Source organism: Condylura cristata, unplaced genomic scaffold (genome assembly GCF_000260355.1).
Source record: "Condylura cristata isolate star-nosed mole 26May11 unplaced genomic scaffold, ConCri1.0 scaffold00006, whole genome shotgun sequence".
Lineage (NCBI taxonomy): Eukaryota > Metazoa > Chordata > Mammalia > Eulipotyphla > Talpidae > Condylura > Condylura cristata.
Genome location: NW_004567107.1, coordinates 65,577,621 through 65,590,742, shown reverse-complemented (window position 1 = coordinate 65,590,742; position 13,122 = coordinate 65,577,621). Strand labels below are relative to the sequence as shown.

Below are 13,122 nucleotides of genomic sequence, written 5' to 3'. Positions count from 1 at the left end.
GACCCCGTCCCCACCGGCTTCTTTGCTTCTTGGCCTGCTACCAGGGATTCAAGTCATCAATCGCACACCTTCTCCTACAGGGGATCCAGGGGCCCCCAGCAAGGAGGCCTCAGGATAAGGCCTGAGCTGCTGGAGAAACCATGCTGGAAGACTTGCAGTCAGGCTCCCCGGGGAACTTCCAGGAATGTGAGGGCAGGGAGGGTGGGGCCTTTCTCCAGCTGGGGTTTGGAGCCTCCAACATTTTTCCTAAAAAGCTACTTCAGGGTTGTCAGGGCTCAAGAATGTTTGGTCACTACGGTGGGATCACCATTTCAGGCTGTGACCGTGGATGTAGGAACTATCATTCCCAACATAGGACAAGTTCTATTGAGTTTTGCCAGTGACAAAAGTTAATCATCAGCACTGTAAAAGCAAAGGAGTGTAGGGAAAGGTAGAGATTGTAAAATTCTTCTGTAAGTGAGGCTGCTTGAGTGGGGGAGGCAGGTCAGGCTGAGATGCTGCCCAGAGAGCACAGTTCTCTGGTTCAGCCCTGGGCGGGAGCCCGCAGGGAAAGAGACAGGGCCTGCAGTCGGACTTGCGGCAGTCCCTGGGCCTGGCAGGCCGGCACTGAGCCGCCATCGGAGACTTTGAGAACTGCAGCCAGGCTCCGGGCTTGGCCTACAGCTCTGCAGCTCCTGCCTGCAGCTGTACCACACAGCCACGGAAGGTGCAGGGGCCAGAGAGGACCTGAATGTTGGGTGTCCCCGGCCTGCACGGGAGGGGAGCCCAGAAAATCACCCACCTGTCTGATCGTAGGATGCCCACGCCAGGTTCTCTCCACACTGGCCGCGACTGGATTCCGGACTGTGCTTGAGGATCCTGGTGCTGGCCAGCGCCTTCGAATACCTGCCAAGGGCCCCGTGCTCTCTCAGAGGGGTGCAGTCCAGGAAGTACCCTGAGCCTAAGTCCTAACTGATGTGGCTGAGCTTTCTCCCCTGCCTGGACTGGCTGAGGAAACTGGGAAACGTCTCATCTGCATCTCTTCTGAGCCCCCCAGTAGCCCCATTTTACAGAGGAGCTAACTGATGCTCATTGGAACAAAGGCCCCACCCAGGTAAGGGCACCGTGGTTATCTAGTGTGACTGTCTACCCGCAAACGCCGCGTCCCTCCAGCCACCCCAGCATCCCTCCAGCCACCCCAGCGTCCCTGGTGACTGCAGCAGCAGCAGTGCTGGTTGGGCTTGAGCCTCCCTAGGGTGCTGGGGGACTCACTGCTGAGCTTCCCGGTTGAGCTTCTTGCAGAGCTTCAGTGGGGGGACGCCATGTTGCTGCCGGTACTCGTTGTGGGCCTGCAGAACCTCATTATTAAACTGCTTGGAAGCTGCAATTTCAAAATGGAGAATGTCTTGACTCACAGAAAAGACCCACCAAATGACCGGCAGCGGAATGCCCAGTGACACTCAGTTCAAACCTCAGGCCACATGGATAAGTTGTTGTTCCCCTTCGGGACCCCAGCCAGTGGGCTGCTCCACACCTCTGCTGACCCCACCCTGCCAGCTCTGCACACCCAGGGGCCTGCAGGGCCACACAGGCTCTTGACCCAAGGCAGTGGGAGGCCATTGCATGGGACCAGGAAATGAGTAGAGAAGAGCTGTGCTTTTGAAAGCCCCTGCTGGCTGCTGGGGGGAGGGTACAGAGCAGATATTGGGGGGCTGGGCAGTGAGCATTGGGCTTTTGAAAGAAAATGTCTGAAGGAGTCTGGGTATCTTAGATTGGGCCTGTGGTCTGTGATGGGCTTGGGAAGGGCTGGGGCGAGGCTGGGGGGTAGTTCTGGGCCCACTCCAGACCTGGCTGGAGTGGAGGGGTGCCGGTGGAGTGGCAAACCAGGAAGATAAAGGGACAATGAGGGAAAAGGAGCAGGGAAGCACAGCCGTGATGATCTATCCTCCATGCTCCACCCATCATCCTTTGCTCATCCCTGCAGCCACCTCTCTACCACCGACTTTTCTTTGGCCAGCAGCAGTATCCTCCCAACTCAGTCTGTCCATCTATTCATGTGCCCTCTGGGGATGAATCGATGGGTACCTCCTCTGGGCAATATACACAGAGGACACATAAGAGAGGGTCATATGTTGGGTGCCAGAGACCCAAGGCTAATCAGCCATGTTCTGCCCTCAACAAACACACAGAAGGGAGTTGTCAGCCTCATAAACAGGTACTAGTAAATAGTGTGATAAATGCCAAAGTGCTGATGAAATGCAGGTCAAGAGGGACTCAGAGAGCAAACAACCTGTCATGAGGAACCAGGAAGAGGATGAGCTCTGATTTGAGGCCCCAAAGACATCTGGACAGGAGCCAGCCAGGCTAAGATGGTGAAGGCACAGAGCATCAGCTTATGAGGCTGGGAATTACTTTCAGTGGAAATGGGAATGAGTTACGAGTGAGGCCACAGGGGGCCCAAACTGAGCTAGCCCCATTTGGCAAGGGCCTGTCCCCAAGGCCTAGCAGTGGTCAAGGCAGGAAGGGTGTCCACCAGAGGATGGGAGAAGCGCCCGCCCTCCCACCGCCTCAGGTCAGACTCACCGGCTGCCTCTTCACCGTCTTTTCATCTTAGTGACTATGGAGACAGCCCAAGAAAATTCTTCTTCCCTCCTCACCCAGATCCCCTATATCTCCTGGGCCTTCAAATTAAATCCCAATGGGTCTCTGAAGAGACCTGAGGGGAAGACCCTCAAGGAGCTCTGGGCCAGATGCAGAGATGAGGTGAAGGTAACTGTGGGTCATGCCAGCCACGGAAGAGTAGTCCAGAGGGTTTCTGATGAATTGAGTGAGTGGTACTGATGAGGATTCTGGGCCCTTGCAGGGAAGTTCAGTGAGGCCCAGCCACAGCCACGTGGGGTGGGATGGAAGGTGGGAGGCAGACACGGGGAGGTACTGTTAACAAGGATATGAGAGTGAAACCGTGGCCATGGTGGCTGAGCATGAGTCTTTGGGTCTTGGCCAAGTTTAGTGGAGGGAGGTGAGTTTAGTGGACTGGTGAAGGGGACACAGTTTCTGATTTGCAAGATGAAAATGTTCTGGAGCTCTGTGTCACCGCCTTTGTATACACCAAACACTGGCTGAACTGTACATTTAGAAAGTGGTAAAGTGGGAAGTTTTATATTATGTGATTTTAACCACAATAATAAAGAAATCAGATTTAGCATGAAAATGTGGCAGTTAGGATAACAGAATTATAGGGGCTTTCCAAGAACGACTCAGGTGGACATGAGGCCGCTGATGTGTGATGAGTCACAAGGCGGCCTGGCTTCAGCACTGGCCAGCATCCAGCTGAATGCTTAACCCAGCCCAGGTCTGCTCTGTCTCAGGAATGACACCTGAAGTGACTTCCAAAGCGGCAGGGTAAAGGGCGAGTTATGGGCTCTTATACGAACGAATTAACCAAGAAACAGACAAATAACCGAATAAGTCCCTTCTAATCCTGAGGCCCTGTAAGGGCCCATTAGGACTGATAAAAGGAGACTAGAACAGACCCCACTCCAGGAGCACACAGCTGCTCTTAAGAGACAAAATGTGGGTACACACCTCAGGATGGCAGGTGGTGCCCATCTAAGTGACAGGCAAGGCCAGGCACACCCTAATGTCCCTTCCAGCTCCCATGTCCCAGGCAGGTCACGGTGGGACCCGGGGAGACGGGGGAAGGGCACATCCCGAGCAGCGGTGACCACACAGATGTAGCCAGGGAGGCTCCCTGGAGGTGTTCCTAGATCGGGAGGCCTGAGGTCAGAAGGCAAAGGGCACATCAAGATCAGGGTGGAAGGAATCGTCTGGTGTATCCCAGGGCTGTGAGGAGGAAGTGGAGCTGAGGGGAAAACAGTTTAATGGCTGCCCTGAGTGCCACAGAGCTGTGGGCCCTGTAGTCTCCTTGGCAGAGCAGGACGATGAAGCTACTCAAAACTAGGTCACTACATTCCCAGAATGTGGGAAGTAAAGAGAAACAAAAGCAAAAGTTCTGACTCCCAACCTAAGCTCAATGCCCAGAAGCCAAAGCCCCAGGAGGGCCAGTTCCTGGGCCAGGATTTCCAGGAAGGGGTGAGGAGGGCTGTCTGATAATCAGAAAGGGAGCCCTCTCTCCCCACCCCCCCACCCCCGTAGGGAGCCATGGGGCCTCATGACCACACCTCTGGTGGACCCCAGAGTCCACACCTCCCACAGTGGCAGGCCAGCCCAGGTAGCTCCTCTGAGAAGGGCCTCAGCCTTGGGGAGGTACGAATCAATGGGGACTACACCCAAAAGAGGCACACCCAATTTCTGTAGAAACCCCAGGAACACTGATAAACATAAGGGGAAAAAACCTTCAAAGAAAACTCACCCATCCTTACATTAGGCCAGGAATTATGTCCTTATTTTGTAGGAAGGTGAACACCATGCTGGGTCTGGGCATGATTTTATTTACTTTTTACTACCTTTTGTGAGCACTTCCAGTACTGGCCCCATCTTTTTTTTTTTTTTTTTTCTTTTTGATGAGTAAACTGAGGCTTAAAAAAGGAAGTATCCTGCCTAGACCCCCACAGCTGGCCCAAATGTTGACCCAGCAGGAGAAAACTGAGTTTCAGGGGAAGCCCTATGCTGGTTCGCAGTCCACAAGCACAGTGGCAGGGGACAAAGGAAACTAGAGACAGAGGGGGTCGCCATGACAATCTGTGTGTGGGGGGGTCACCTCCTGGTCTGATGACCTAGGAGGAAGAGCCGGCCATAGAGAGTTGGAGCTGCCCTCAAATCTCTGAGGGGAAAGAAGAAGAGGAAGGAAGAGAAGCAAAGAAATAAGGTTTCTCAAGAGCCTCTGTGCCAAGCCCTTTGTAGACAGACCTGCCTGAGAGGCCCCAGAGGAAAGCCAGAGTAGGCCTGGGGCTGAGGTAGAAGAAGGAGCCCACTGGCCATGCACCCTGGGCTGAGAGGAGGCTGGCCATCCCTGCTGTTAACAGAGGGTGCAGGCATCTAGGGGGGCTGAATTGGGGGCTCCTGCTCTAGGGCCTCTGGGGCGAGCTTCAAACTGCAGTATAAACTCTGAGGAGACCGGAGGCCTCCTCCCTCCTGGCAGTTGGCTGGGACAGGCCCTCTCAGGTTTCCTCTTCTACTGTGGCCTCCCTGTGCTTGGGCAGACTCTCACTTCTGCCTTCCCCAGACTCCCCACCAAAGAGGCCCAGGATGGTCAGGGCCCAGGGCAGTTATTAGACTTGTCCCTTCTGTCCCCTTGGCAAAAGGCTAGAAAGCAACCTTTGGGGCAAAGCTGGTTTTGCTAGATTATCAGGAAAAATAAAAACATTGATTTGAAAAAGAAAGAATGCTTTTCAAATGGGTACCTCCTGTTCTTTTAGCCCAAGTTCAAATTCAAGAAGCACATTCCAGCTAGGCTTTTTCCTAGCTGTATGATCTTAGACAAGTTGCTCAATCACTCTGTACCTCATTCCCCCCAAATATAACATGGGGATAATAGTATCTACCTCACATGGTTCTTGTGAGAATTGGGTAATCTATGTAAGTGATTTAGAACAGTTCTGGAACATAGAGGATAGTTATCAATTAATTATTAGACCCTTTCACATATGGCTATGGGAGAAGCTGCCCAGTCAGCTCCCCGTGCTAATTTTAAGGGGAGCAGAAGTGGTATTTAAGTTGATATTGGATAACCTCTTTCAACATATCTAAGTTTGCACATTTGCTGAGTGAATGAATGAGTAAATAAAGGAAGGAGACGTTCACGGCAGCACTGGAAAGGGTATGTGCTTCTTGGGAAGAACATGTGAATTGCCCAAGGTCACAGAGAGCACCCTCTTTAGATCCAGAGCTAAGAACTTCTCTCCCTTCACCCCCTTCTCCAGTCTCATGTTGTATACACTTTCCATTTCACATACATCCTTAACAGCAAAAACCCCTTGCTGTCCATGAAGAATTGCTGAGTAGCTTACTGGAACAGGGTGGTCAGAGAAGGATTAGCCCCAGGCTGTCCCTTTGCAAACAAACAAGAGTGATAATAGAGGGTGCAGGGCTGAAGGAAACAGGGCAGGGTGACTCAGGTCTGACTCAGGTCCGCAGAGGCAGTGTTTTCTCTGGGACCTCTCTCAGAGCACACTGAATCCCACCCCCTAACAGCCCCACCCACCCATACCAATCCCCCACCCAGTTCCAATCTGCGCAAGTAGGAAGAAGACACCTGAGGTTTTTCAACATGTTTTCAAAACAGGGAAATCCCTTCTCTGAACCTTTATTTTCTTCAGTAAGGTCAACAGAGGGAAAAAGGACTGCTGGGGCCTGACCTGGCCTGTAACATCCCCTGTAAAGGTAAAGGGGGTGGCCCAGTAGAAAGTTCCTGAGCTTGTTGGTCCCTAAAGCCTGTGGTCAAGGGAATTCAGGTCAGGGTAACAAAATTCTTATAGATAAGCCAAGAGTGTGTGGTGAGCCCCAGGGGACTGGAGTCCTGGCAGATGGGGAGCAGGTGGGGAGTGGGCCAGGTGATAGAAGGAGTATTTTACAGATGGGAAATAAGAGCCAGATTCAGGGTTCAGGTCCTAGGTTTGTAACAGACTCCAGAGGAAAGGTGGAGGTTCCAGATTATCTGCCCCACCCAAAGGAGGGTGGAGATAAGCAGGGAGAAGAATCTGGAAAGGATTCAGAACAGGAAGGAAGCAGGTTGGAGAGCTAGAAGGAGACCCGAAGGAAGCGCATGGAGCACATGTGAAGAAGTGGCTCTTGTTTCTTGGCCCTGTGAAGAAGTGGCTCTTGTTTCTTGGCCCTGTGCTGGCTGAAACATATGTGGGTGAGAGACCCTTGGGGAGGTTGACTATGGCAGCATTTATCTTGATTTTGCTCTTTTCCTCCCAGACTTGTCTGGCCATTTCTGACCCTTTTCTATGGGTCCCTGCCAGAAGGTGCTTTAGGAGTGTGGCGGCCTTTCAGGTCTTGCTTTGGGCCAATCCCTTTTGGATAGGCTTTTACCCACGAAGGGGTGGGTAACTTTGGGTGTTTGATTTAGAAACTATATTCTTTGTCTTTTCTGTATTGCACACCCATTGTATTAAAGTTCATTTCCATTAAAGGTCTTACAGGTTTTGTCTTGAGCAGCGGATGTCAAAACCTACTTAGACCAGCGGGTTTTGAGGTTCGGGTGCCCCTCTCCCTGCCCGGTTACGGATTATCCACTTACTCATCAAGGTGTGTACTTGGGCTAGGTCCTCAGCCAGCCTCCATAAACCTAGGAAGTTAATAACCTCTTCGCAGGGTTGTTATAAAAGTAGGTAACAAATAAAAGCTCTAGCTCCAAGACTGGTATACAGTAGGAGCTTAATAATTGGTGATCACTATTACCAGAATCTAGAGGTTTCCACTTTGCCCAAGGGTATTGTCTTCCTCTGCCCCATCACACTTGCTGCGAACTGTCTCTGGGCAGTGAAACCAGCGTTGAGGCGGAAGCTGGAAGCATGATCGCTGCCCCAAGGTTCTTCTGGGGTTTCAGCTGTGTCCGTTAAGTGATGCTTTCTCAGAAGCCTGGGGAATATCTGATGTTAAAGATTCCTATGTCTAGATGAGGAAACTGAGGCCCAGAAGAGGCAATGACTGGCTCCTGGTGGTCTTTATGGGGCCTGGTAAAGCCCCTGTGTGGATACACTTCCCGAGTGCTGCCCTGGGGCCATGACAACCTCAGGCTAATGGCCTGGGACCTCAAGATTGGCCCTGTGCTGAAAGACCATTGGATTTAGGTCACCGAGAAAAGTCACTTTTACTTGGGGTCCCTTAGGAGAGCCACGTATTGTGATGGAAGCTCATCGTCTTTGAGGGAGACAAAGCGTGTGGTTATGAGGGAGATAGCCAAGGCCAGCATGCTGAAAGGCGCCTGAGTATATGGGGGGAATGGAAGGTGGCGAGACAGCACCTGATTCAATCAGCTCTAACTTGCCTCTGCCACTGACCCCTCTGAAACCCGCCCGACCTTGCATCTCCAGTCCTAGAAGGTGTCACCACCTTCCTGAGCCCAGATGCACAACACTGGCCCCGCCCTCATTCTTAAGTCCCTCACAAAGTTGGCCCACGGCTACCATCCCCCAACCCAGTCCTCCCAGTCCAGTTTCTGCTTTCTGTTTTCTAAGGAGCCAGGCAGTGCCTCTCTACCTCCCGATCAGTTCTGTAATTCATGTCACCATCCAAGTGGACACGCCAGAGCCAGACCCCAGGCCCTTCATAGCTTTGTGCAAAGTGGACGGATGCAAACTGGAGAAGGGACAGGTGATGAAAAGAGAAGAATGAGTTCACAGCTGAATATTAGCAGTTCTGGAAAACTGTTTCTTAGGGAAGGAGCCAGAAACAACTGGTTGATTCAAGGTAACGTTGGAAAATGTGTGTACTTTACAAAGGAGTTGATTTCCCAAGCAGGAAGCTCTAGATCTTCTCTCACATCTGTAATGCTAACTACATGACACCCCCATGTCACCTTCTCATACTGTGAAGGACCCTGGGCCACTCTAGGAGCTGTAGAGGGTAAGTAAAGACTCTTTCTATCGGCCCTCCCTGCTCACACAATGGGTTAGGACACAGCACTGCAAGCTAGCTGTGGGCTAGCCACCTCAGTGCGATTAGCTCCCCCACCCCAGGTGACCCACATAGGCAGCAGACCTCTCCTGGCCAGCCCGCTGCTCCCCTCAGCAGTGTACTTTGTCGATCTGCCTGTTCTGCTCCCCACTCTGTCTCTGGTGAATTCTCACCACCCCTGCACCTCTGGCCTGTACCCCAACTCTGTATACATAAATAAATAGATAAATACATAAATAAATAAATCTTAAAAAAGAGAGAGACTTCCTCAAGATCACAAAACCAGGCCGGTTGCCACAGGAAAGGCAGTTAGAACCAATGCCAGAGAAGGCCCCTTCCAACCCTGGTACCTCATGAGAACAGATGTTGAGAAGAGATTCCAGAAGGGACACAGCCATTCTCACCTGAGGCTGACCACCCCAACTTCCCCATGAAGCAGCACTTCTGGATTCTGTGCAACAGCTGTGCATAGCACCCAGCTGACACAGACATGGCCGCCAGGAGCGAGGGGCTGGGAAGCAGCATCCCATGCTGACTGCAGGGAGGGCTGAAACAAAGAAGGCATTGGGTGGGGCCTTCCCCTTGGGCTTAGTGGGAGTCAGGGATGGGCTCCCAGCCCAGGAGCGGAGTCTTGAAGGTTGGGGAGAATTTTCAGCTGGAAGAGGCAGAGTGGTGCTGGTGGTGAGCACTGGGAAGGGAAGCCGGTAAGGAGCCAGCACCGGCCTCAGGATGGCCTGAACATAGAGTGAGATATGGGGTGATGACCAGCTCCCAGGGCGGGGTTAGTGGTGGCAGGAATGGAAGCATGTGTACTCATTCAACTGCAGGCAGGGGCAGATGGCTTGAGGGTGTGAGGAAAGAGGCTGCTGTTTTATAAAGTTCATCTGAGCAGGGTCAGGATGGGCCCACTCCTCAAAGATAAAAGTGAAAGCCAGAGTGGGATGTTTTTGCCCAAGTGGAGTCAGACTGAGCCTGGCACAAGGCCTGGCACCCCAGGGACACTCAGGGGAGGAGTGAGTGAAGGAAGAGAGATGCTCAGGGTTGCCCTTAGGAGGACTGACCAGGCCAGCCGCTCCGCAGCGTGAGGTGCTGTCACTGCTGGGTGGTTTTTCCCAACTCTAACTGTCCAGAAACAAAGCAAAAGCCACACCTTGGCCGGCGCAGAGCGTTGATCCCACCAGCGCCTGGAAACCCTCCCTGACGCAATCTCTGACTCGCAGACAGGGGACCCTCCTCGGTCTTGCCTTCCTCCCACTCTCCCGGGGCTAACGGCTTCCAGGCTGCAGTGGAAACAGCCCAGCTGAGCCTCCGCGCACTCGGCCCTGAGCGCTCCTCCACCCCGCACCCCGACTCCCGCGGCGCAGCAGCAGCAGCGAGCCTTCTGCGCTCGGGCGGCTGCCGAGCTCCTCGGGATCCAGCCCGCCGCGGGGGACCACCCCGCCGCCGGGCATTGCCCTCGAGGCCTGAGATTTCCAGCCATGCCCGCCCCCTGCCCGGCGCGCCTGAGGACTCACCTGACTTGCCCATGGCCGGCTCGGCGGGCTCTCCGGTTCCTGCTGCCGCTGCGCTGCGTCCCCTCACAAGCCCCGCGCCGCTCAGACGGCCGAGGCCAAGGCCCGGACAGCCCCTCCCCTGAGCCGCCCGGCCCCCGCCTTATAAGGCAGCGGCAGCTGCAAGCTTAGAAGCTGGGGGCCACCCCGCCGGCTGCCTGGAGGAGGCGCCGCGCGCCACGCGCTAGGGGAGCTCTCCACGCCGTTCCTCAGCACTCTCCCGGAAAGGGGCCCCTAGCGACTGTCGGGGGTTCTCCAGGGGCGCACGGACCTCGACCCACCGGTTCCTCTCCGGATGGGAGACAAAGGATGCATAAATAACCCCGAACTGCCCACCCGTTTGGGGTAGCAAGCAGGGACGTAGTTTTGCCCTCACAACTCGCGTGGGCACAGCTGGGTGCTCTTCCCTCCTCGGTCTGACCCCCATACCTCGAGCTCCAAGTGGCCATTTTCCCCTCTTCAGTGACACCGGGCGCAGTAGAGCACCTCAGTTTCCCCAGAACACTTTTAGCACAGCCCAGGTTGCAGTTGGGCACTCCTTAATCCTCAAGGAGGCTCCAGCACCCGCACTCTTATCTTATAACAGGGTGGCCCCTAGGGAAAAAGGGGAAGTTCCAGGTTCCCTGCCCCACCCAGAAGGAGGGTGGAGCTGAGCAGAGAAAAAGGAGAGAAGAGAAGGTATCAGGGGAGGAAAAGAAGAAGGAAGCAGGATGGAGAGCCAGAAGGAGACCTGAGGAAGCCACATGGAGCAGCAAGCATGTGATGAAGAAACCGGGCTTGTTTCGTGACCCTGGACTGGTTAAGACAGATGTGGGTGAGAGACCTGTAGGGAGGTGACTATGGCAGTGTTTATATTGATTTTGCTCTTTTCCTCTCAGATTTGTCTGGCCATTTCTGACCCTTTTCCATGGGTCCCGGCCAGAAGGTCCTTTCGTCTTGTGGCAGCTTTCAGGCCTTGCTCTGGGCCAGTCCCTTTTGGGTTGACTTTTGCCCATGAGGGGATGGGTGACTTCAGGTGTTTGATTTAGAAGTTATATTCTTTGTGTTCTGTATTGTATATTTACTGTATTAAAGTCCCTTTTCATTAAAGTTTTATATGTTTTGTCTTGATGCAGCGGATGGCAGAACCCACTTAGAGCAGGCAGGTTTGGGCCTTCAGGGGTGTCCCTCTCCCCCTGTCCTGTAACAATCTCTCCAACTGTCCTCAGGCCCTGTCAGATCACCCCTGGAATTTGACTCGACTCCCTAACTTCTGTCTCGTCAACTCCTTAACTTCATTCTGTGCTCTAGTCCAATGGCCCCACTGCCTGCATTTCCCGCCAACTTGCCTTTGCTCAAGTTGTTGCATCAGCCTGGAGTGTAGCCCGTCTCTGTTCACTCAGTTACTCGCCACCCTCAGAGCCCATGGGTCCCTTCAGTTCCCAGAAGCCTGTCCTCGTCTAACTTTGGTAGCAGTGGTCAGATTGAGGAGGCTTAGTCTCCTCAGATTCCCACCCCCTATGAGAAAACACTTGCATGAAGATGATGTTGTTTTTTAGAGTTGTTAGGTTTGGAGTGCTGGGTCCCAGGGTTCACTCTGGGAAAGGTTTCTCCAGAGCTCCCCTTTCAGCAGCACTCAGCGAGATTCTCCATGGCACAGAGACATTAGTTATATTTAAAAGAACAGGCTTATTAGGGAAAGAGAGAGAAGAGTAAAAGACTCTTGTATAGACACAAGTGGGCAGGAAGAGCTGCTCTGAAAGGGATGGACAAGTTTGCTAAGAGAGAGGCCTGCACGGCTGCAGGTGGGCGGCCTTGAGGAGAGCTGCCTCTGCTGAGGGAGGCCTGAAGCCCAAGCAGGTGCAGGTCAGGCTGGTGCAGGTCAAGGCAGGCAGGAAGCTGCTGCCCTGAGGAGGGAGGGAGGGAGCTGGTGGGAAGCAGCCCCCCTCCCCCCTCTCCGCACAGGCACAGGTGTGCAGAGGGACTGCGGGCCCCCTCTGGGGGGGACAGTGCTGGGTTTTATCATCTTCTTTCCCAGGGAGGGGCTCATCTTCATGAGTGGATGTTTGTTCCTTAGTCCCCATACCTTCATCTTCAGGTGACACTCCCTGCAACAGTTTGACACCTGCCTGGGCCTCCTGATCTGGTCACTGAGGCCTAAGGGTCTTGGTTTCCATATCTTGATTAATGGCTTATGCTAATCCCTTCTGCCTCTACCACTGTGTGAAAAGGTTCCTGACCTTGTAGCATCCCCTCCAACCTTTCTATTCCTATCCTTACCACATAGACATGGGGGCCTGGGGGGGGGGGTTGGTCAATGTGAGATTTGCCAGAGTAACGCCTGACTGGGCAACCCACTGCATAAACCTGACTCCAAGGAAGCTAACTTAAGACCTATCAGTAAATGGACAGCAGGATAACTGACCTGCTGGCTGTGAGGGTGGGATGTGCAGTCTCAAGGACATCAGATGTCCCATGGGGCTACAGGAGGACTGGGCCCTGTCCAGTCCACTGGAATACATTGACTGTATTTCAGAGCTTCCAAACAGGTCAGACTGAACCGAGCTGCTACCCACTCTGAGTCAAAAGGGGCCTCTGGCACTAGATGGGCACCTAGTCCTCTATGTTCGGTCCCTCGCCCCTTTGGCCAGCAAGTCCCCCATTGAAATGACCAGTAGGAAGAATTTCTGTCACCACTAGAATCTCTTGAAGGCTGTTTCCACTGCAACCAAAACTTCAAAGCCTAGGCCAGAGACTGCTGAATACAGGGGAGCCACTTCTATCTGCAGAGGGGATTGGGGGCCCACCAAGATTTGCTGACACCTGAGTGGTGAGAGGAGAGGCCAGGTGGGGGACAAAATCCATATCATGGTATATTTGGATTCTGTGTCAGACCAGCGGCTGCAGGCCTGAGAGCTGGCCAGGCAGCCAGCACATGCCCACGCTGTGTGGGCTGTTTGGAGGGGAGTCACTGCTCAGCTGGGCGCAGGCAGAGACAAGATAAATAGTAATAAAATTCAGACACAAAGTG

At 53.5% G+C, this 13,122-nt stretch overlaps 1 protein-coding gene across 1 annotated transcript in view; it reads right to left on the bottom strand.

The window, feature by feature from the left end:
* The window catches only part of GLIPR2 (GLI pathogenesis-related 2), a 23,445-nt gene extending 13,263 nt beyond the window's left edge, over window positions 1-10,182 (bottom strand). Inside the window, exons 1-3 of the mRNA XM_004677780.2 lie at window positions 10,077-10,182; window positions 1,252-1,360; window positions 782-885 (exon numbers count right to left, since the gene is read on the bottom strand). Of these exons, the coding sequence (XP_004677837.1) occupies window positions 782-885; window positions 1,252-1,360; window positions 10,077-10,089 (226 nt within the window). The 5' untranslated portion in view covers window positions 10,090-10,182. The remainder of the gene's footprint in view (window positions 1-781; window positions 886-1,251; window positions 1,361-10,076) is intronic.
* Between the last annotated feature and the right edge of the window lie 2,940 nt (window positions 10,183-13,122).